Below are 25,369 nucleotides of genomic sequence, written 5' to 3' on the forward strand. Positions count from 1 at the left end.
CATAAACTAGCTACTAAGCAAAGCCTCCATATTTTATAGTCTCTTCCAGTCACTTTGTATGTACATGTATGTGATTATATATATAATGTATATATAATCACACTTAAATGCTAAATCCTTCAGAACTCTTCTTTGAAAATAAAATTATCTGTCTTGAAGGCTGACAAAGTCTAGGCTTCCACATGCAACATTTGTGTCATAAGCCACAAAAGAGGCTGATTGATGTCAAATGATATGAAGGTGAACCAGAAAGTAACTTGTTATTAAAGAACTAAACTCGGCACATTATGAGGGTTTTCAGATGGGGGAAATCATGTTTCCTTACCATTGCTCTTGCTTCTTGCCTCTCTATGCGATAGAGATGAGCCAAATCACATGGGGAAGAAAGAAAGAAGCGACAACATGGCCCATTCAGTATTGTAGGACAGCACCCTCTACTAGGCAATTTATAACACAACTTTCCTGCACATAGCAGGAAATAGCAACAAATGTTGCTACAGTCCAGAAAATTTGTGTTTACTGAGGATTATTTTATAACAAAAAAAAAGGCAGAAGGAGCAGAATATGAGTGGGAGATGTACAGAAGGAACAGGACATCATCAAAATGACCAGCAAACATCTGTATGTGGCTAGTCATGAGGGCACTATAAATCTCTTGTGTGAAGAAGCTCAAGAATTTATATGCAAAATAGTCACTAAGCCGAACTCTTGCTTCAGGATTACATTTGGTGACCAGAATTAATTAACATGTAATTAATATGCTGTGTATTCTGCCCTACAAAGAGCGGTTAATGGATCATCTATAAACACAAATTCAAATTAAAACACACAAAAAAGTAGAAAAACTGTGGATGAGGAAACAGTGAGAAAGAGAGAGAAAGAGAGGGAGAAAGAGAGAGGGGAAAATGGGAACTATGGGTGGAGAGAGAAAAGGGAGAAGAACTAACAGGTTCAAACAGAACTGTGGCAGTGAGAGTACAAATAGAGAAAAGAGAGAGCGCACTGTGAGGTACAAAACCAGCAGGTTAACAAAGAATGGATTAAAAAGAAATGTTTAGAATTGTGGAAAAGAATATGTTCCATAGTTAATGAAGTGATGTGATTCCCTTCAGTTAGTAAAAATTAAATCGTGGCCCTCAAAGTGTTTTGAATTGTGCACCTTTGCTTTGTAGGAAGGTTTCAGCGCTCTCTCTCTCTTGCTCTCTCTCTCTCTCTCTCTCTCTGTGTCACAAACTCCCCACCCCACCCTGCATAACTCCTCCAGTGGTATCAGTTAAACAGCACAACCCGTCAGAGCTGGTAACCAGCATTTTGTTAAGGTGTGCCTGGCTTCCAGAACAGCCCTTTCCCTGAAGTGTTGTTTACAGGTGAAATAGGAATGGTATTGTTGGCAGTGCTGCTCGCTTAATTGACTGAAGGCAGCTAAGATCAAATGAAACAGAAACATGGCAATATTGGGTCTGTTGCTGCCTGTCTTCCTGATTTGCCTTAATATCGGTCAATCTTGCTGGAGTCCTGATGACTTTGTGGGTGCCAGCTCTCCTGGAGATATTGTCATCGGAGGCTTGTTTGCAATTCATGGCAAAATGTTACATTCTGAAGAAAAACCCCTGAAACCTGTGATTGGTAATTGTGCTGGGTGAGTAACAACAACTATGTAATCAGAATGTAAGGGCAGGATGTCATGAAAATGAATGCAGCCACTCCAAACAAAAGGGGGGGAACCATCTCTACATTTATTGTATTTTTGAATTACTGTTTCTTTAAAAAGTTCATTCAATATAACAGCCAAATAAAGTGTGTATATGTGTGAAGGGTGGGGGAGAGATTTTCCACAGCAATAATATGCATGTATAAAAAGTACTGTGAGTTATCGTGTGGGATTCATATGTTATGAAATGAAATGAAATAAACACTGCCTGTCTCCTTAAAACAAACATTCTACGGCTGCAATCCTATACCCAATTTCCTTTGACAACTCAATGGGACATACCGTGAGAACACATTATATAGGATTGTGCTGTAAGAGACTTAATCCAATTGAATTTAGTGGGACTTACTTTGAGTAGACATGCATAGGATTGCACTATAAGTATCTTATTAGCTTACACCTATTTTACAATATATGATTACCACTGTATTTTTACTACTTCCCTAGGAGACATATTAATATGGCATGACACATATTACATAACTGGAATTAGCCTGTATTGGATATCCTCTGTGTTGTCCCAAGTATTCAACATTTTCACTTCGGGTGTCTAAAGTCTAACAATGCAATCTTCTACATTTTACTAAGCCCCATTGAGTTAAATGAGACTTACTCTCACGTTAAGTGTGCATAGGTTTGCAGTCTCAATGATTTCACAATTCTTATTCAGAGGACCTGCAGTAATAAAGGATTGACACAGAACAACAGGGTTTTAGAAAATGCAGCCATACATTACGTACTGGTATCTTCTTTTCTATCATATGTCAAAGTCAAACCAGATCTTATATTGCAAACCCTCAACTATTTGTTTTATGTACGTCAACATTTTAAAAGTGGAAAACGAAAGGAAGTTAAAATGTCTTCTTCAGACTCTTTACATTAATGCAGATCCACTGAAGTTAATACGACTACTCCAGAAGGAAGCGATTTCAGGACTATTAAGGTAGCTGTGCCAATTATCTGGAAAGGTATTAAAACCATAGTCGCAACTTACATCTAACTTGAGCTTCCACTGCACAGAGAATTTTTAATATCACCTGCCTTTCAACAAAATAATCTAATTAATTATTTTTAATTGAATTACTAATCAATTACTAATTAATAATTTTAATTGAATTACTGATCAATTGATTGAATTACTGAGAAAACTTGAAATAACATTAAAATTTACTACAATTCAATAAACAAACACTGCCACTCATTTTTAAAATTATTTTTTATAGAAGGAAAGGACATTTCCTATGTTTTCTGGCACAGTAAAACATCAGAGTCTCAAAACTAAACAGATGGACCCTTCACACCCACCAGTAAAAAAAATTGTCCTTGGTGATTAAAATGACCTCCCCCTATTTAAATCAACGAAAGCTTTAAATGGATTGATCAACTACTTAAGCCAGTTCAGATGGCAGCCTTAGTTCTAATATATTCCTAATTATGCATGGTGTGAGGAGTTGGGGAGGATACGCCTGCCACCCTGAGCTTTGTGGAGATAGTGAAGCATGCAAATCAAATAAATAAATAAATAAATAAATAAATAAATAAATAAATAAACTTTCTAGAAAACAGGCACAGCTTTCAGTTATTGTAGGGCTCTTACATAGTAGTACTGGGGATGTAGCTCAATGGTACATCACATACTGTGCGTATAGAGAGTCCTGGGTTTAGTCCCCAATATCTTCAGTTATAGTTGGGAAAGACCCTTGTCTGACACCCTGGAAAGTGACTTCCAGCCCATATAGACAATACCGAGGCAGAGAGACTGATAGTGGCCCTGTTCAGACAACATGCTAAACCATGCTGCTTAACCACAAAATGGTTAACGGAATGCATTGCACTCCATTAACCATTTTGTGGTTAAGCAGCATGGTTTTGCGTGTTGTCTGAATGGGGCCACTCTGACTTTGTATAAGGCAGCTTCCCATTCATCTTCTGGTTCAAGCTCCCACCTTTTTCCCCAAATGCAAGGCAGTGAGGAGCCAAGTAGCTACCAGCTGCATCAGAACCGTGGGCAGCATCGAGGGTAGTCACGGTTGAGCACTCGCTGATGGCCCACGCCACAGCAGGGGACCATTGACAAGAGTCCTCTGGACTAGCTCCTCCTCTTTACCCTTGCAACCTGCTTGTTCACCTGCCCATTGGCAGGAATGCTTCCAGCAACAGCTTTCAGTTTCGGATCTTGTTCTATTGTGAAAAGCAGAAGGGCAAAAGCAAAAGTTGTCACCTTCAGCATCAGGGCTGGTCCTTCCACGAGGCGGGGTGAATTCTCTGCTTCGGGTGGTGGGTCGGGAAGAGCAGCAGATCCTGTGTGTCCTGATGCTGCCCTCGCTGCCCTCTGCTTTTCAAAGTGAGGCATAGGACAAGGGGCTGCTCTGGAGAGCCCTGCTGGCCCCTCTTCTGCTGTGGCAAATGCTGCAGCAGGAAAGCAGCCATCATGGTTCTCCAGGGCAGCTGCCACCGCCCAGTGTCTCACTTTGAATAAGGCATAGGTGGGTGGCCACTGCCCTTCTGCTCGCCAGATGGCTTGCTAAAAATGAGATAGAGGGCAGGCGGCAGTAGCTTCTGCATTCCCTCATCTACTACAGTGAGGCATTGGCAGTGAGATGGCCCTGGAAATGACCTGTGCTCTCATGCTGCATGCAGTCTTCAGTGCCACCTCCCTGCCAATGCCTCGTTCAGAGTGGACCCTACAGAGTGAGGACCCTACAGAGTGAGGTATTGAGGGCAAGGCAGATGGAGGTGGCTAGCAGGTAGGAAAGAGGGAAGGGGGGCAATGGCAGCAGTGGTGGCCCACACTCCTCTTTCTGCCCCCCACCTCAGCTCATGCTTCGCCCCTCCCCGCACAGCTCACAGTCCTCTACCCCGCTTCCCATGTGGCAGATTGTGCTCCTCCCCCCCTCACATGGCAGTGGCAATGGATCACACTCCCCTCCCTCCACCCCAAAACTTGCACCGTCCCTGTCCACTGTCAATTTGTTGACAATGAGTCAGAGAGCCATGTAAAGATCATTTGTGTATTGCTAGGAATGCTTCCATCCCACTGTTTATGTGAATCTTCTCAATAGCTAATGGGGTATGTAAACCACTTCCCCCAGTGTAGACTCCTGCTTCTGTTCTTCCCATGCCACATCACCATAATGTGAGGCTCGGAAGAGCAATGCATGGAAAATCCTTTTTCGCTCTCTAGAGCAAAACCACTAACAGAGAAAGCGGAAAACCTTGTCACTCAAAACAGAGTATTCCAACCAGGGCCACTCCTCGTGCCAATTACTATCAAAACGTGGCTCCCGGTCTCCAGCTTTTGGTTTCGGATAGCTGGAAAAATGTTCTTGCTCAGGCTGCATGCTACCTAGGTCCTGAGGGTACTTTGGAATGTATTTCCTGGGAACGTGGTCTGTGGAAGGAGGATCCTCCACCATCCCCGTGTCTGTCTCAGAGCAGATCTATACCAAGCAGCATAAAACACTTTGAAAACTGTTTGAAAACTGTACATGGAGTGTGCCCTGTGCCCTAAAAGTTGTCACTGCTGTTATAAACCATTTTAAAGCAGTAGTTTAGATCCTGCCTCAATCTGGGACCATGCTTTATGCAAGTGACAGAGGAGATGGGCAGAAAAGAGGAATTACTACTGCCAAGCTGATTGGGCTGGCCCAGTTAGTCCTGTATATGAGACACGATTGGGCAGTTTCAATCAGGCAGATAAAGCCAAGACTGAGGTGGTAGTGGATTGGATTGGTAGGGAAGCAAGTTGGAGAAAGAGGGATCCATTCTACAACTGGCCATAGAAAGGCAATAGGATTGGACTTTTCAGCTGACTTCCCTGGAGAGGTGCCTTCAACCCTTTTGTGCAATAACAGGAACCACTGCCTTCTTAGAGCCCTAAATCAGGAAGCCTAGTAACAGAAGCACTCCCTTCATCTAAGCAAAGTGGCCCTGAAGAAACAGGAGGGCACCCCAGACACTAGACCTCTGAATTTGTTTTAGAATAAATTGCTACTTTTTGGAATGTTTGTACCACTGTTTTTGTGGTAGAGAGAGAGAATGACTTAGTTCAGACATATTTTTATATTGTATTTGGGTTTTTAGATTGTTGGTTGTTTTATTATGTTCCTCGTGGTTTTAATTTTTGTGAACCACCCAGAGAGCTTCGGCTATTGGGCAGTATAAAAACGTAAAAATAAATAAATAAACACGGTGTGGATCATTTATTTATTTATTTATTACATTTTTATACCGCCCAATAGCCGAAGCTCTCTGGGTGGTTCACAAAAAATTGTGATTTATTTAATCCATGGCAAGCCATGGTGTCTACAGGTGCCAGGTGGCATATCCAGTCCCCACTTGAGGGGCTGTTGTGTTATGTGAACCTGGTGAACCATGGCTTATAGCACCTAAGTGGAACTCATCCCTCATTGCTTAAAACATGTTAGGGGAATTTATAATCTTAGAAATTTGCCAGGTTATGGGAATTGTTAAAGTGTTTGGATTGAGGAAAAAAAATAATCTAGATTTGTTTCTCCCTGTGAGCACCCAAGGAAGAGGATGGAGGCCAGAAGAGATCCTGATGTTAACGTGACCTTGCCTTTTATGTGAGAAATTGAGGCTTTTGAATAGAAACTGCAAAACAAAACAAAAACAAAAAAGGGGGTTGTTTGGTGAAAGGGAAAATGACCGTGTAATCTTGTGTTTTGATTTAGCTAAGTGTGTGTGTGTTTAAAGTCTTTCTTAATTTGTTCACTTCTGACTTTCATAGGAAAAGCTATTATTCTTTTAAGAAAGGTCTGGAGGAGACCATGTTCCTGAGAAGGGGTGATCTTGTGAGACTGGGGGATTTGGACAGGAGTTAATGGTCAGGAATGCTGACAGTTGATTGATTGATTGCAAACTGATTGCAGAATGATTGCAAAGATTCCTTAATAGCCAAGGGAAAAGTTGAAGGAAATTACAGCTAAATGGTCCAAGAAGACCAGGAGATGGTTAGAGAAGATGACTCATCCATATTCCCCACTCCATGTCCAGAGGAAGGGTTGAGTTAGCAGTGAGTGGAAAATAATAGAAGTCATCTAGTAGAGAAACAGAGAGCTAGTTTGGGGGGCTGTGAAAGCCAACAGTGATTTGGGATAATGTCTACCTTTCCCTGGAATGTGGGTCAGTGGATATCTGTTAGAGCAGCCTTCCCCAACCTGGTGCCCTCCAGATGTTTTGGATACAACTGCCACCATTCCTGACCAGTGCCCATGCTAGCTGGGGCTGATGGAAGTTGAAGCTACTAGTCATGATGGCCATATACTACCTCCAGTCTCTGAGGCAGTATGCCTTTGTATACCAGTTGCTGGGGAATTATGGTGGTTATAAATGGTGGTATACCATTACAATGAAATGGTATACCAGTTGCTGTTGCAATTATGTCCAACTTGTGGGTTTCCTACAGGCTGCTGGCTGGCCGCTGTGTGAACTGAATGCTGACTATAATTTAACTATAACAACTGAATGTTCTTATAGTTAAATTATGGAACTCACTACAAAATGTAGTGGTGGCCACCAATTTGGATGGCTTTAAAAGGGGGTTGGATAAATTCCTGGAGGCGAAGGCTATCAATGGCTACTAGCCCTGATAGTTGCATGCTATCTCCAGTATTTGAAGTAGTAAGCCTGTGTGCACCAGTGGCTGGGGAACATGGGTGGGAGGGTGCTGTTGCACCATGTCCGGCTTGTTCATCCCTGGCTGATGGCTGGTTGGCCACTGTGTGAACAGAGTGCTGGACTAAATGGACCCTTGGTCTAATCCAGCATGGCACTTCTTTCGTTGTTATGTTCTTATAAGGTGGACCCTTGGTCTGATCAGCATGTTCTTTTGAAAACCAGAATATCTGGAGGGCATCAGGCTGTGAGAGGCTGTGTTAGGGTGTTGGAATATAGGTGGAGGTCCAGATTAATGTGCACATTTATAAAAAAAACCCCTCAAACATTACCAAATGCCGTAAGCCTCCAGTGACCTCCTTCCAAAGGAAACCAGGGCTTTGTAAGCATTGCACCCATAGGAGTTCTTAACCACTTGGAGAAATTAGGCATATGTATGAAGAAAGTTCAAATAATGTTGATAAAAAGGTGCCAGATATGTGGACAACTTGCAGGAGTTGCAATTGGTCCTGGCTCCACACTGTGGTACATGCTGTAGAACAAAGTACATACCTGCCTCACAGGCTACAGTGGATACTTCAGGTATACTCCAAGCACACAAGGAATATACATGCTAGTTCCATACTTTATTTATTTACAATATTCATATACCATACCTAAAATAGATTCCGGAGTGGTGCACATAGGAATACAACAGTAAAAAGAAAGAAGATTAAAACAGCAAATTAAAATTGTTCAATTTAAAACAAAGGACCAATTAAAACTGGCTGGTCAGTTGAGGAAGGCTTCTTGGAATAGAGTTGTTTTCAGGAGACACTGGAAGCAATCTAGTGTTGACACTTGCCTGACCTCCAGGGGCAGGGAGTTCCAAAGAGAAGGTGCCACCACCTTCTACTGGTGGACTCCAATTGGGCCAAAGGTCCCTATGGAACCACCAGGAGCATGCCCTCCAATGACCTCAGTGACTGGACAGGTTGGTAAGGGAGAAGGCGCTCTCTCAGGTATCCTGTTCCCAAGTTGTTTTGTGACGTGTCTTTTACTGGATTAACTATGAATGACCTGTATGTTTTTTGACAGCTTTGAAGTTCAAGTGTTTCTTCAGAGCCTTGCAATGGTGCATGCTATTGAAATAATCAACAACTCTACACTCTTACCTGGAATTAAACTGGGATATGAAATCTATGACACTTGTGCGGAGGTCACCAGGGCAATGGCTGCTGCTCTGCGGTTCCTGTCCAAGTTCAATTCTTCCAAAGACCTGGTGGAATTGAGATGTAACTATTCAGACTATACTCCTAGAGTAAAAGCTGTTATAGGTGCCACCTATTCAGAAGTATCCATGTCAGTTGCAAGAATATTGAATTTGCAGCTAATACCACAGGTAGGTGACTTTGAACCATTATTCTCATTTATCAGCCATAGGACAACATTTAGCAATGTCTAAGTGGGTGACTATTTTGATGAAATAATTGGAAGAGGAATATAGTTCTTCAGGAGTTGGTCTTGACTGTTAAAACAGCAGCTTCAACCTAGGAAAGGGACAGTACTATAAAGGCAGAATGAACAATATTCTTACTTTTTGGTTATTCTATTTCTATGCAGCATATATTTTCATTATATATTTTTCACATGGATGGGATTGCAAATAGACTGCAATCCTGGACACAACTACTCAGAAGTAAGCCCACTGAATTCAGTTTGGTTTATTGTCAGGTAAGGAGATATGGGATCGCAGCTTTAGTCTTCCAAGTGCCAAAGAGTTTATTGCCCTTCTAGGAAAGAGCAAACCTAATCCAAACAAGCAGGAAGAGCATGTGCTACGTTCCTCCTGTGACTGTACTATGTCAGACTGCAAGTAGGAGTTTATCATGTTTGACCATTTTTCCATGTAAAAACTTTTTGTATGTTTAGGGTGATCATATCGAAAGGAGGACTGGGCTCCTGTATCTTTAACAGATGCATAGAAAGGGGAATTTCAGCAGGTTTCATTTGTATGCATGCAGCACCTGGTGAAATGCTGTCTTCATCACAACAGTTAAAGATTCAGGAGCTATACTGGAGTGACCAGATACAAAAGAGGGCAGGGCTCCTGCAGCCTTAACTGTTGTGATGAAGAGGGAATTTCACCAGGTGCTCCATGCATATAAATGACACTTGCTGAAATTCCCTTTTCTATACAAGTGTTAAAGATACAGGAGACCTGTCCTCCTTTCCATATGGTCACCCTATGTATGGGGAAATATGGAGAATGGTCAGAAAGCTGCCAAGGAGGATATCAAACACACAAAAAGGCAAAAATAAATAAATAAACACAAGTAGGGATTAACATTAAGCAAGGTTTACATGAAACTTTCCCACTTATTAATATCCTGTTTACAGGCATCAGTGTGCCAAATGATTTCGAAAGGAAGATTACATTTCTTTAGTTGGTAGCTACTGATGTTTCATGAAAATACAAATTAAAAACATAAAACCCTGGATTTAAAAACTAAACAAAACTAGATAAAGACTTATGAACATAAACATGTTTTAAGTTTCTCAAGCAGAGTGCACGAATCTCAGCCTGCATACATGGAGGCGATTCTACGAGCTTTTCTACATGAGGCTGTTAATTGTCTAATTTCACTTTTTCAATTAAATACCACATTTCCCCTACTCTAAAAGAAGTGCTCTTTACACCCAGAAGCAAAACTGGAGGGTCACGGTATTGTCTAAAGAACCCATAAACAACCGTGAGTAGCGAATGATGCGTACATGTTCAATGGCTCATGTAGAAAGGCCCTTAATCATTCCACATCATGTTTGTCTCATGTACTGAGCTGTTTATATGCAACAGCCCCACTCTAAGATCAGGAGATTTTCCCACACAACAAAAATGGCACAACCCCAAGAAAAACTCTGTGGCAGATTTGAAACAGTAATTCAGACCTACTAAGAACTGGGAAGGACTTACTTCTGAGTAAACATGATAGGATTGCTCCGTCAATCTGCAAGATGAGCCACTACACAGATATTTTGCTACGTAGTCAGCTTTATTTGCCTGGCAGTTGTAATGTGCGCCTCAGCCTTAAATGGTAAGATGAATCTAACCTTAAATCTAATAGAAATTAGGCAAATCATTGTGTAGGGTGACCATATGGAAAGGAGGACAGGGCTCCTGTATCTTTAACAGTTGTATTGAAAAGGACATTTCAGCAGGTGTCATTTGTATATATGGGGAACCTGGTGAAATTTCCTCTTCATCACAACAGTTAAAGCTGCAGGTGCCCTGCCCTCTTTTAAATCTGGTCACTCTAGTATTCTCCATATATACAAATGCTACCTGCTGAAATTCCCTTTTCTATGCAACTATTAAAGATACAGGAGCCCTGTCCTCCTTTTATATGGTCACCCTATCATTGTGACAATTCAAATGCCATTTTGAATAGTTGGGACTGATAATCTAAATCGATGTTGCTATGTAAAAGCAAAACACTGCATTAGCCCAGAAGTTTTCATTCGCTGGAATGAGTGTTTTTTGGATGACCTGGTAACCCTTTCCACATCTCTTTGTCAGCCAGAGAATCCCTATGTTTTAGAAGATTCTGGAATGTGTTCCAGGAGTCAGTTAAGTTTAGGCTTTCCATTACCCTGATCCAACTGAGAGTGGAACCCCAGGATCCAAAGGAACAGAGTTAGAAATCTTTTCTCAGATTAAGGATTTTCAATCTGAAAACAAATAACTTTTTTTCACCTAGCAAGGTTTTACTAATCATAAGGTGAGGCAATCTATCTTTGGTGGCTTGGTACTTCCAGGCAAGTATCACCACTTCCATATAGCTGAAGTTCAATTAGCATGGAAGGACCTTCTCTTGGATTCACCCCACCAAGTATATCATGAGCAGATAAGGAGAGCAGTGCACAATTTGTAGGAAATCCTCTGGCATGCCCTTGGAGGAGAACGTTGATTGAAAATAATGGGATGGCTGGATAATCCCCATGTTGGGATAATAACAGTCGGTTGTGAGTCTTATCCAGACAAATGTGTTCCTATAGCTTGGCGTTTCCCAACCTGGTGCTTTCCAGATGTCTTGGACTAGAATTTCCATAATCCCCAACCATTGGTCATGCTGGCTGGTGCTGACGACAGTAGTAGTGCAAAACCTCTGGAGACCACAAGGGTGGAGAAGGCCATAGTAGCTTATACAAGGTCCAGGCTATTTGAAAAAGTTTTCAAAAGCAGCCTGTAGCAGTCCTCAGGGGTTTTTGTTTGATTTTTATGTCAGTAAATCATTCTGGTGCATTTCACTCTAAAGGCACTAGGGCATCTCTGTCATAATGCACTAGGATTGCAGGAAGTGACATAGTCATCTTGGCTTCTCCACAGCATTGGGCTTATTTATACTTATTTGGTGCTGCTGAAAACTCAGCCCTTAAATGATGACTCGTCGTAGTTCCTAATTTCTGTAACTGAACTCTTTTGTCACCTCCATAGGTGAGTCATGCATCAACTGCAGAAATCCTTAGTGATAAAGTACGGTTCCCTTCTTTTCTGCGCACTGTGCCTAGCGATTCCTATCAGACAAAAGCCATGGCGCGACTGATCCACCTCTCAGGATGGAACTGGATTGGAATCATCGCCACCGACGATGACTTTGGACGCCTCGCTGTGGAGAGTTTTGGGTTACAGGCCATGGCAAACAATGTTTGCATTGCGTTTAAAGAAATGTTGCCAGCTTATCTCTCGGACAGCACCATTCATGGCAAAATTAATCAAGCCCTTGAGAAGATTGTCAAGGAAACCAGGGTAAATGTCATTGTTGTCTTTCTGAGGCAATTTCACGTAATGAGACTTTTCAGAAAAGCAATTGAGAGGAACATAAATAAGACCTGGATTGCAAGTGATAACTGGTCAGCAGCTGTCAAGATTAGCACTATTCCAAATATCAGTCGCCTGGGGAAAGTGGTTGGATTTACATTCAAAAGTGGCAACATGTCATCTTTCCACGAGTTCTTGAGCAAGCTACATACAACCCCCACTGGAAACAACACTTTCTCAAGGGAATACACCACACTTATGTCAACCTGCTCACATATAAATCATCAAGACCTGAGCAAGTGCATTTCTAATTACTCTATTGAAAGATTGCCACAAAACTGCACGAGACCAAATAGCCAGCTTTGGCGGGAGGAATTTCTTATTGCCAACATTGAACCAGGATTTATCCATAGCACGATGCTTGCAGTGCATGCAATTGCAAATGCAATTCGGAATCAGTGCAAGGACAGAAACTGTGAAGACCCCTACGCTTTCGCCCCTTGGGAGGTAAGGTTTTATAAAACTTCTTTGTCCATTATATGCACACACCCACACACATATTCTCTGCATTTCTTCTTTCCTTATATTTCTTTACAAGAACTAGTGGCCAGGTGGTATTGATATTTACAGTACATTCCACTGGATGGCTTGCAACATATTTATGGCATTATATAAAAATCATATACAAATCATTTAAACTATCATCAGAAATTCCAGCAAGATTAAAGTATTCTAGCTGAAACCTATACAAATATAACCTCTGGTGTTTAAATTGAGCTCCATTAAAAAGATCTTTAACTTCCTATTGGCGAATCATCTGCTCAGAAATAGAAAACAGGAATAACTTTTAAAAGGCATGATTTATTTATTTATTTATTACATTTTTATACCGCCCAATAGCCGAAGCTCTCTGGGCGGTTCACAATAACCGAAGCTCTCTGGGCGGTTTACTTAATCATTTAGTAATTAAGCTAAAGGGGTTGGTGGAAGAGGTGGAAGAAACTATTATTTCTACTTTTATTAATGGGAGAACTGAGGCTGAGAAAAAGTCATTCACCCAAGGTCAAACACAAGGGAGCTGTTCACACAACACGCTAACCTACACTCAGTGGTTGTTTGTTGAAATGTGGGTTAGTGTGTTGTCTGAATCCAGGACATTTTCCACAGGGTTTCTTGTCAACCATCCTGAACAACAAACCATAGATTCTCAAGGTGGCTTGTTCAAGAAAAATAAGCCATGCTGAAAGGTTAACAAGCCACCCTGCAGAAAATGTCCTATGTTTAGACAGCATGCTAACACATAGTTCAACAAGCAACCCATGGTTCAACAAGCAACCCATGGTTTAACAAACCAACCACACTCAACCACTGAGGTGTGGATTAGTGTGTTATGTGAACCTAGTCAATGAATACATAACTATAAAAGTTTTTAGATTATATATCCCAAGGACAAACCCAGGTACAGCTAGCACCAGATCTTCACCAAGCAGGATATGACACTTTGAAAACTGTTTGAAAACTGTATATGGAGTGTGTCCTGGGTCCCAACAGTTGTCAATACTGTTATAAACTGTTCTAAAGCAGTAGTGTAGATCATGCCTAAGAAACATTGGCTTTTGCCTACAGTGTTGATAAACAACCAAGGGGGTTCTTTGGGGTTTATTTATTTCTTGAAACCTTTTGACACTATTAAATTACTTCTGTTGTGATAACATTGATACTGCACTTTATAGTATAGCATATGCCATTTTTTCTGGGTATTTGAGTCTTCTTTGATGTTGATGAGTCAGTTGCCTCCTAGTGAAGTCTATGCCCAGATAGTGCTGAGAGCTACCTGACCATACCGTGGCAATCACTGGCCAAAAAAAAACAATATTGTGCAAGCAGACTTCTGAGCATACAAATAGGACTTTCCACTCCTCTCCTCTCCTGCAATACCTGAACCTGCCCCCAGAAGGTACTCTAATCGTCTGGAGCAGATTTAGAGGGTGATCAGGGGGGCTTCAGGGAAGAGGGGAATCACACCCCTCCCATTCAGATGACAGAAGCCATTCCATCAGTGTGAGGCGTCAATTAAAGACTCTTGGTCCCGTGTACATTTTATAACAAAACTGTTCTTCTAGCTGAGTCTTTTCCTGAGAAACCAGAGGACATCCCTAAAACACAATACAACACACACTTATATCAGTTGTATGAAAAATTAACTGCCATGGCTTTCCCCAAAGAATTCTGGGTATTATGTTGTGGTGAGGGTGCAGATAAGCTTTTTTAAGCAGTTGCCTAGCTCCATGCTCAGGCCCTCAGAAAATAACACTTCCCAATGTGAACTACCTATGTATAGCTTCTTCCTCAGCATTGTATAGTATTACAGACCCGCTCCGAAGCTTAATTCTACAGGGTCGCTGCACTTTTACCTAACTAAAGAAATCCAAGGTATACATGACACAATGAAATCAAATGTTAATTTTTCAAAAGGTGAAAGAGTGAAGGACTATGGTGGTTCTTCAATGGCAGAGATCCCTGAGATTGTCGAAAGCCGATTATTAGCCCATATATCCAGGCTACTTCAAGCAATTTAAATGAAACTAGTTTTCATGGAAGTACGTGGCTATGCTGACGCTAAATAATTTATCTGTTTATTTAGTTAATATGTAGCCACCACTAGCATAATACTTAACAATCTCCTAGCAAGCCAGCGTAAATGATCTTCTGGAGAATTCCTTTCAAAGAGGGTTGTGGTTTCAGCTATAGCATCTGGCTTCCCTTGAGCCTCAACTTTACACTAGAAGTTGAATTTAAGGGAGCCATTATTTTGTCCAAGAGTTCACTAAAATTTGTGCCTTTGAAATTAGTGAAATATAACTGCATGCAATCTATTTATTTTCTCATTAAGTAGGAAAGACACAGAATTATGGGCAGGCAGAGATTAGCCAACTAAACTGGAATTTATAGGGCAATCCCACATAGACCCATTGAAATGAATGGGAGTTAAGTTAGTTGTGATCTTAAGGGGGGTACAAAATGGCAGATCATCCAAAGCCCAGACAGCTCACATGACAACATATACTTATATCTGGGAGATGCGGGGGATGTGCAGGTTTTCACTTTGCTGTCCTGCATGCTTGTCTTTGGGGGTGGGTGGGTGGGTATTACCCCCTACACTTAGTTACAGTGGGGGGGGGGGACTGGTTATGCAAGCTGCAGGTTGGCATGGATTTGGGCAATCCTGTGGTCTGTCCACCAAATAAAGGGATTCTGGATCCATCAGATTCAAGGCCACCTCCATCCTGTTCCTACCCTGCCCCCATTGTGTCCTATTTTGGGTCCCAACACCAGTTACCATGAATAGTATATTTTCCCCCATGGAGGATTCTGGGGGCATACAAGGGGGCCTCTGCAGCATGCCCCCCTCAAGGGATGATCTTCTCTGCCAGCAGGTCACCACTGCCTCATCCTAACCCGCTCCAGCCAGTGGATCTGGGGGGGGGGGTCAGGATTGTTCTGTCCCTTCTCTGGGAACACACTTATCATTGTGCTGCAAGTGAATATGATTATTCCCTGAGGCTTTTTACACGAGGCATTTATCATGCGCTCATGATGGTTCACTCATGGAAGTTCCCAGGTCATTTTCACAACATTGTCAATATCTGGTGCCTCTCTCATTTTATTTTAGGTTTATTCTGCAATGTTATAAATCAACAAAAATGCAGTAATCACATACACACACACACACACACACACACACACACACACACTGCCATGAAAGACCATATAGTTCAAGAATCCTGTGACATTTTAGAAATCCTGCATTGCCATCTGCTGGCTGAATCAATGAAACATATGGAACATGCCCACAAAGGAACCCGGGTTTGGTGGGTGGGTGGGTGGAAAAGGCATGTATCGTCCCCATTTTAAACCTGGAAAGACAAAGCCCAGGTAAAGCAGTGGGATTTCCTCTTAATGTGGAGAAACTCATTGTATCATAGCTTTTAATCATGTAAGCTAAACGGAACCTCCATATGTAGAGGCAATACATCTCTGATTACTAGATGCTTGAGTCAAGCAACATCACAGGCATTCATGCCCTGCTTGTGAATTTCCAGAGGCGTGTCAAAAAGGATAATGTAGAGCTGGAAGAAAAGGGTAGCCAAAATGATTAAGAGTTAGAGCATCAACCCTATGAGGAAAGAGTTTGGAGGACATAACCGAGGACTATAAAATTAGGCAAAGTATGGAGAAGGTGGATATAATTTCCCCCCTTTTCCAAAACAGTAGAATTTCATTGGGGTTATCCCGTGAAATTGATTGACAACTGTTTCAAGATCAACATAAAGTATTTTTTATACTGTTGTTTTTATGTTTTTGATGGTTTTAAATTTTGTATACTTTTTAATGTTCACTGTTTTTAACTTCTGTAAACCACCCAGGGAGCTTTGGCTATGGGGTGGTATATAAATTTAATAAATAAATTTTAATGCACACAATGCATCATTAATTGATGAAAATTATGGTGGTGATACACTGATGAAATTCACTTGCACAAGATGTAATGATCAGCACGGATTTAGATGGCTTTATAAAAGGTTTAGACAAATTCATGGCGAATGAGTATATCAATGGCTGTCTCTCCCTGTAACAGGGAACGCAGCAGGTGAGTGCCAGCAAGAATTGTAGCCAAACTAGCGACACTGAAAAACAAGATGGAGATATCAGCATGCTCAGCGTAACCATGAGACAAAAAGAAAGAAAAAAGTGGGGGACCTCAGGTAGCCAAAACAAAACAAAACCAAACCAGACCAATATAGCCCAATGAGTGCTGACCATGTGCGATGACCATGGGATGTTGGGTATCTGTTGTAGAGGGAATGGGAATGGAATGGAATATCCTGGAAGAAGGTATATCCGGCTGGAACTCTGAACAAAAGCACTCTATACTGTGAACGTTTTGTTGTAGGCCCCACTTCTTATCCATCATAGCTTAATGGAGTACATTGCTGATTACCAGTTGTTGGGGGATAAAAAAAATAACAGGGGAAAGCTGTTGCCTCCATGCCCTGCTTGTCAGCTTCCATCCTGGAGGCATCTGGCCAGCCACTGCTAAAAACAGAATTCTGGACTGGGTGGGCCTTTCATCTGATCCAGCGAACCTCTTCAAATATTTTTAATTGGCTACCTACTATTTGAAACAGAATGTTGGACTAAATAGACCTTTGGTCTGAACCAGCAAGGTAATATTTATGTTCTTATTTTTGTTATTAGATTTGTACTCATGTATGCCATCTTAGCCAAAACTTTAAATCTGTCAGTGCTGAGCTGCTTCACATATTCATGTACATTAACCAGAGTTTTGTCATTCAATGACTCATAGCTGTGCCTGTGAACTCCTTTCATTGGGGAACATTGTGTTTGAGACGACAGGAAGACTGTGTCTGAAATGAGACACCCATTTCACATATACATAACTTAATTTGATATTGCTGGCATCAAGTGAGGCAATATGATATATGAACTCTCCCTTAGTGAGCCTAGTGTGGAGTCTAAGGCAGTTTTTCTTAAGAGTTGACAGAGTGAAGGCCCCGCTTTCCAAAACCTCTTCAAAGGAGCACACAGAAATACTCCCCGAGTCTGGATAGAAGGCAAAACTTCCTTTTATACCCTGTATATCCTATCCCAGTTATTATGCCCATTGCCATACTTGGAAACTAATATGTTTTAAGCTTGCTGATTGGTTATCATAAGGTCAACTAATTCCCTTTAAGCCCCTTCCTCTAAAACAGAAAGCCACCCATCTACTAAAGTCACAGATGACATCTTGTTTATTCCAAAATTCCTCCAAAAGTCTTCTACTTTTCCCCTAGCATCCTAAAACTGTACCATACAGTCTAGCTATTGGTTAGCTGGAACAACCATCACAAGTCACAAGCTATTTCTCTAGGTCTACATGACCCTGTGAACTAATAACCACTTCCTGAAATACACTATAGCTCAACTAGGCATATGGAGCCAAACTTCAAGTCGGTCTATAGACCCAAACTTTGGTTCTCTTAGCTATCCCACTATACCTCTCTGTGCTATCTATACTGCTCCTACTAGTAAGCAAAACCTTCTGGCAGTGGTGTGGGTCTACATGATGTAGATGTATAGATGTACTTAAGAGCAAAGATTCATCCCAAACTTTTGCTTTTGTCCGAAAATCAATTTTCGCATTTTGTTATGTGTGCAAATTAGCAAATTTGAGAATCACCTGTGTCTTTGCTTCTCCACTGATCACTGAGAGATAAGATCTTACCCATGGTTGAATATGTGTCTTTTCAGCAACTAGAAGTAACCATGTGTTAATATTATGTGTGAACTGGTAGGTCAAAGCCAGGTGTTGGTGGTGGTTCTAAGGTATTTTCAATATTTATTTTTTATAAATGTTTTTAATGATTAATATTGTATTATATTGATACTTTTATTGTTGCATTATTGTTGTTATTGTTGTTGTTTTGGGTTTGATGACTGCAAACCATCTCAAGTGCACCATCCAGTTGGGCATTTTACAAATCTAATTCATAATAATATACAATAATTCTGTAACATTTAGAGGTGAAATAAATCTCACACATTTGGAATTTGGTAAACATTTGGAATTCAAATGTGTCATTTTGAACTTAGTGGTTTTTTATTTTAATTTTTTAAAGAAGGTGTTTATGAAATAAGACTAAGGGAAATGTAAAAATAAACCTTGAAGTCTTTTTAATTAATTTTAAGATAATAATGTTAGATTGCCAAATGCAAACATTCAACACTTTGACAACTTATTCCCCCACCCCTAAAAGAGCCAGTGTAATGCAGTGGCTAGCCCAGCCTTTCCTAACCTGATGCCTTTCATAGAATAGTAGAGTTGGAAGGAGCCTATAAGGCCATCTAGTCCAATCCCCTGCTCAATGCAGGAATCCACCTTAAGCATCCCTGGCAGATAGCTGTCCAGCTACCTTCTGAATGCCTCTAGTGTGGAAGAGCCCATGACCTCCCTAGATAATTGGCTCCATTGTTGTACTGATCAAACAGTCAGGAGGTTTTTCTGATGTCCAGCCATAACCTGGCTTCCTGTAACTTCAGCCCATTATTCCATGTCCTGCACTCTGGGTTGATCAAGAAGAGATCCTGGCCCTCCTCTGTGTGACAACCTTTCAAGAATTTGAAGAGTGCAATCATGTCTCCCTTCAGTCTTCTCTCCTCAAGGCTAAACGTGCTCAGTTCTTTTAGTCTGTCCTCATAGAATAGCAGAGTTGGAAGGGGCCTACAAGGCCATCTAGTCCAACCCCCTGCTCAATGCAGGAATCCACGCTAAAGCATCCCTGACAGATGGTTGTCCTGCTGCCTCTTGAATGCCTCTAGTGTGGGAGAGCCCACAACCTCCCTAGGTAACTGATTCCACCATCGCACTGCTCTAACAGTTAGGAAGTTTTTCCTGATGTCCAGCCGGAATCTGGCTTCCTTTAACTTGAGCCCGTTATTCCGTGTCCTGCACTCTGGGAGGATCGAGAAGAGATCCTGGCCCTCCTCTGTGTGACAACCTTTTAAGTATTTGAAGAGTGCTAGCATGTCTCCCCTCAATCTTCTCTTCTCCAGGCTAAACATGCCCAGTTCTTTCAGTCTCTCTTCATAGGGCTTTGTTTCTAGACCTCTGATCATCCTGGTTGCCCTCCTCTGAACACGCTCCAGCTTGTCTGCGTCCTTCTTGAATTGTGGAGCCCAGAACTGGACACTGAACACAGGACACTGTGACACTGGACACAGCCCTATGAGAACTGAAGCCCTCATAGGGCTTCAGATGAGTTGGGCTGTATCTTCCATCATTCCTTGCCAACATTGGCCATGAGCTGGCTGGGAATGATGGGAGATGTAGTTCAACCCAGCTGTAGGGCATCAGGTTATGGAAGGCTGGCCTAGTGTGTTGGACAAAGACTGTGGAAACCTGGGCTCAAATCCCCCCTCAGTCATGAAGTTCCAAGTGGGTGGTCTTGAGTCAATCACTATCTCCAAGCCTAACCTACTTTGCAGAGCTATTGTAAAACTAAAATAGTGGTAGGAGAACCATGTATGCCACTTTTAGCTTCTCAGAGGACAAGGGAGATCAATAATAAATGACTTGATCAAATCCAACAAGATCTATTGGTAGCAATGTGATGGAGGGGAGAGAGATAAAATATATTGATTAGAACTCTTGTAGATAAGTTTGAATTTGCTTGAGAATTTCCTTTTATTCTCCCACCCCCACGCCAGCTGTAATTTATTAATCAGGAAGCACATTCACAAGTGATTCTTGGGACTGCTATTCATGCTCATAATGGCTTACAAGCCTGAGGTGGAAGGAAAGGGGTTCAGACATGAATCTGGGTGCAAATCTAGATTAACTCCAGATGAGACCCACCAGATCAAAGACTGCAGAAAAAGTCATTATAGAAAGAAAGCCTTTGTCGTTTTCATTTCTGTCAACAATATTTTCTTCAGACTGATACAATTCAAATTGTCCAGACAATATCGCCAACGTATTGGCCTCAATAAGCATTTCTTATCTATAACCATAGAAATCCTGAACCCTGAAATTGCTTTGGTCTGTAAATGCAACTGTACAGTGTTCATCTTCCATAAGTGTCATTGATTGCATTACTATTCACTTTCATCACTGCAGTTGCTTGAAGAACTTAAAGGAATACGGTTCACTGATAATGAAAGGGAAGTCTATTTCGACTCTCAAGGAGATATTACCACGGGCTATGATGTTCTACTCTGGAAGGAAATTGATGGACGGGTGGTGATTACCAATATGGCAGAGTATGATCTAGAGAAAGATGACTTCATCTTTGCAGATGAGGAAGATGAAATCGAATTCATGAATCTGAAGGTATCTGGAGGCACACAAGTATAGCCAATGGGGCTTAAACCAAAGCTGATCTAAGGTACCCCTGATAACCAGTGCCACCCGCACTTTCATAGATAGTACCAAGTCCAGGAGAACTGCAAGTTGTACATATGGTCCTTCAGAAGGAGTGCAGCCCCCTACAACACTGATCTGACACTTCCATCCAGATCAAGAGGTTCTCCCACCCCGTACTTTTGTCTTATCTGAATGATGCCTCAGCTTGCTTGCCCTCATTCATCCCAAAACTACCTCCAGACATCTGTTCAGGATTTCCACAGACTCCCTGGGAAAGAAGTTGGGAAAGTGTTGTTGGAAAAGTGAGGTAGAGCTGTGTGTCACCTGCATATTTTTGACACTTTAGGGCAAACCTCCAGATGATTTCTTCCAGTGCCTTCGTATATATGTTATATACATATTACATGAAGGCGCTGGGAGAAGTCATATTCATATATATATATATATATATATATATATATATATATATATACATACATACACACACACACACACACACACACACACACACACACACACTCACACAATCATGTATATGTTAAAAAGCATGGGGGACAAAGACCATGGGGTGAAACAGGAGTTCTCCAGCACCACCTTCTGGGTATGTCCCATTAGAAGGAACTGAAGCCACTGTAACTCCTACCATAGCTAGACATCCCAGAAGGATACCACAATAGATAATATTGAAGTCTGCTGAGAGCTTCAGGAGAATTAGGGTTGCATTCTACCTGTGCATTCCCCCATGAAAAATATCCACCACAGCTGTTTTTAACCCAATACCAGGACGGAAATCAGACTCGAACACATTCAAATGATCAGTATCATCCAAGATCTTCACCTCTCTACCAAAAATCTATGGATTACTTCATTGAATTTAATTCCTATTGAAATTTGTCTGATTGGTCAAACACTTTGGTTTGTCTCTAGTATAAAGCACAAAAATGTTCTTTAGTTTGAGCCGAATGCATTGTATCTTTTACAAGCTATTTATACCAGTGGCATACATTTCCACCCAAATATTATGCAGGCAAAAATACCACTGACATTAGACAATGTAAATGCAGTGCAACACAGGTACAAATTTTTAAAACAGTATTACCCAAAAATTGTTGCTGGGAGGGGCCATAACTCAGTGGTATCTCTAAGGAGAAGGCCTTCTTAGTGATGTCACCCCAGTTGTTGAATGACTATCCCAGAAAGGTGTAAGCTCACTTATACCTATATTGTGCTGTGTGTGTTTTGCTCCAGGTGAAGATTTCTTTATTTTCCAAGGCATTTCAGTCTTGAAAACATGATTTAATGCACTTTAGATGTTGGGTACTACTGTTGCTGCTTTTTATATATTTTGATACTGTTTAAACTAGTTTTTAATTTTATGTTAATTTTGCATTGGAAGATGAGATTAGTAATTGATTACAGTTGGGATGTCAGTTTCTGTTTGTCTCTGAGTCAAATTAACATTGGATACAACCCAATACCAGGCTAGATAGATGGACAAATAGTCTGCCAACTTATGTTGTTGGATTAATAAAACTAATAGGGTCAGTTGACAGAATATCATTGTTCATTATTTTAAAATGGAAGATGTAATTTGTCATTGATCATGGTTGGGGTTTCAGGTTTTGTTTGTCTCATTGACCTTGCAGAATGTTCAGTCCAAGTGCTCCAGAAAATGTCACCCAGGACAGGTGAAGAAAGTATCTGCAAGCCCACATACTTGCTGCTATGAGTGTGTAAGCTGCCCTGAAAACTACTACACTAATCAGTCAGGTACGGAATCCACATACTAAAATGAATTGAAGTTTTAGAAGAACGGAATGTTTACCTTCAAATAATAATAATAATAATAATAATAATAATAATAATAATAATAATAATAATAATAATAGAATTTCTGAAATCCATATCTGTGTAATACCTTTATTAGGCCAACCAAAAGATGACAAAAATGTGCAAGCCTGCAAGATCTCCAGATCTCTAGCTTTCTCTTCATCAAGCAAAACGTTATATAAAGCAGATTGGCAAGGCCCCCAAATAGAATTTCGTGGGGGTGGGGGTGGTCTGCAGACATTGAAAATAGGTTATGCAGCCCATGTAATGGTTCCAGGAAGAGCCTGCTGTCCCAGGCGGGGATGAAGAAAGGGAAAAAAATATGGCAAGACAAACATGCAGTTATAGCTCCCAAAGCAAAATGAGTTTATTATAAAGGATGAAGATTCTGTATTAAATTTCCCTAAACACTTGAATAAGACAGGGCTAATGTTTGAGAAATCTCTGTTTCTCTGTCTGTAGATATGGATTACTGCATTTTGTGCAACAATAGAACGCACTGGGCCCCAGTGAACAGTTCAACCTGCTACAGGAAGATGGTTCAATACCTCAACTGGAATGACTGGTTTGCTGTTGTGTTACTGGTTCTCTCTGGCCTTGGAATTGTTCTGATTTGTGCTATTATCATAATATTTACAAGAAACGTGGACACTCCTGTAGTGAAGGCGTCGGGTGGCTTAACTGTGTGCTATGTTATCCTCCTCTGTCACTTCCTCACTTTCGTCAGCACTGGCTTTTTCATCGGCAAGCCCAAACCTTACAAATGTAAAACCCGACAAGCTCTCTTTGGCATAAGCTTTGCACTCTGCGTTTCGTGCATTTTGATTAAGTCCCTGAAAATTCTGCTGGCCTTCAGTTTTGATCCCAAGTTGCAAAAATTACTGAAGGGCCTCTACAGACCTGTTCCCATTGTGTCATTTTGCACCGGGATACAGGTCTTGATCTGTGCCGTCTGGATAACAGTGAGAAGCCCTTTCGTCGAGGAGAACTTCTCCATCCGGAGGGTGATTATCCTGGAATGCAATGAGGGTTCGGATGTGGCTTTGGGAATCATGTTAGGATATATAGCACTTTTGGCCTTCATATGCTTTATCTGTGCCTTTAAAGGCAGGAAGCTCCCCGAGAACTACAACGAAGCCAAATTCATCACCTTTGGCATGCTCATCTACTTCATTGCCTGGATTATCTTTATCCCTGTTTACACGACTACGTTCGGCAAGTACTTGCCAGCTGTCGAAATTATTGTCATTTTAATATCCAATTATGGTATCCTGTGCTGTACCTTCTTCCCAAAGTGCTATATCATTCTGTATAAGCAAGAGGCAAATACCAAATCGGCCTTCCTGAAAATGCTTTACAACTATTCATCCAAGAGTGCAGGGAGCCTCAGTGTCAACCAAGGCTCTTTGGATTCTAAGAGTGGGACTCCTCCGATGTCCAGTACGGATGCTTGTTGTAATGCGAAGGGTGAGAAAAACTGGGTGAATGGTAGCTGCCATTTCCAAGCATCTGGATATAGGGAGATCAGTGGGGAAGTACGGCCCATGAACATAGCAGGGCCCACAATACCAAGGAGACGACTCTCTAGCATATGATGAGGAGGTCATGCCAGGACAAGACCTCTCTGCTTTGATCTCCCCCCTAAGCATTGTTATCAGTATACAAGGCATGTAGGTCTGGTGGAAATATCATGCTGGCTCCCTGTAAACCATAGCAGGAGCCAACCTCAGGGTTGCATGCTTCTTTCCTTCCCTCCACCTTCTACTCTCCAGCACAAATCCCTCTTCTCTTTGTTGCAACCTGATGCTCTCCAGAAGTTTTGCCCTGCAATTCCCATAAGGCCTTGTTCGTGTGGCCAATTGTCAGAAATTATGGGCGTTGCAATGCAAAACATCTGGAGAGCACCAGGTTGACTATGCTGGTTTATTATTACATCCGCACCATAATTCACCACAGTTAATGCCACCCATAATTTCCAGCTTAACCAGGATTTGAAATCAGAGCTTGAAGTTGGTTTGTAAACCCTGGTTAAGAAGGAAACTGGTTAGCATCAGTACAGGCACAATACTAAACTATGGTTAAGAAAAAGAGAAAGAAACACTGGAAGGGAAGGGGAATTTGTGTTGGAGACGGGAGGAGAGAATGCACATTCCTCAGGCTGATTTCTGAGTTGCAAAATGCCTTTGGAAATCACGTTCCAACTGCAGACAGGTATGGGCTGCAAAGCAATCAGATACAGACCTAAAGAAGCCAATGTTTCAGAACATTTCCCATAAGACAGCTATGCTGCTGCATTAATGTTTGCTTTCACACAGAGCCAGGGAGCCACACAGTGACCACAGCACGGAGTTCAGCATACTGATTTCAGTGGGTTTCATTTAAGTGAGTTTATGTCTGATTTGGATTGCAATCACTTAAGGTAAAGAAATGTCCAAAGAAAATCTGCCCATTTTCAAAAGGGCAGGTT

General features: G+C 41.4%; 1 protein-coding gene across 1 annotated transcript; it reads left to right on the forward strand.

Annotated features, from left to right (window-relative positions):
• Window positions 1–1,445: 1,445 nt before the first annotated feature.
• On the forward strand, window positions 1,446–24,497 carry GPRC6A (G protein-coupled receptor class C group 6 member A). The gene is made up of 6 exons (XM_063125733.1): window positions 1,446–1,639; window positions 8,426–8,729; window positions 11,823–12,653; window positions 20,827–21,039; window positions 22,719–22,842; window positions 23,365–24,497. Exons 1-6 carry the CDS (start codon window positions 1,446–1,448, stop codon window positions 24,495–24,497), a joined length of 2,799 nt encoding a protein of 932 aa, XP_062981803.1.
• Window positions 24,498–25,369: the final 872 nt, after the last annotated feature.

This window comes from Elgaria multicarinata, chromosome 4 (genome assembly GCF_023053635.1).
Source record: "Elgaria multicarinata webbii isolate HBS135686 ecotype San Diego chromosome 4, rElgMul1.1.pri, whole genome shotgun sequence".
NCBI classification, from domain to species: domain Eukaryota; kingdom Metazoa; phylum Chordata; class Lepidosauria; order Squamata; family Anguidae; genus Elgaria; species Elgaria multicarinata.

What these genes read in the sequence shown, in the direction of transcription:
- GPRC6A (XM_063125733.1), top strand. Translation starts at nt 1,446, where the DNA reads ATGGCAATATTGGGTCTGTTGCTGCCTGTCTTCCTGATTTGCCTTAAT. An exon ending in GTGATTGGTAATTGTGCTGG is followed by an intron (nt 1,640 to 8,425) that starts GTGAGTAACAAC and finishes GTTTTTTGACAG; the next exon opens with CTTTGAAGTTCAAGTGTTTC. An exon ending in ACGCTTTCGCCCCTTGGGAG is followed by an intron (nt 12,654 to 20,826) that starts GTAAGGTTTTAT and finishes TCATCACTGCAG; the next exon opens with TTGCTTGAAGAACTTAAAGG.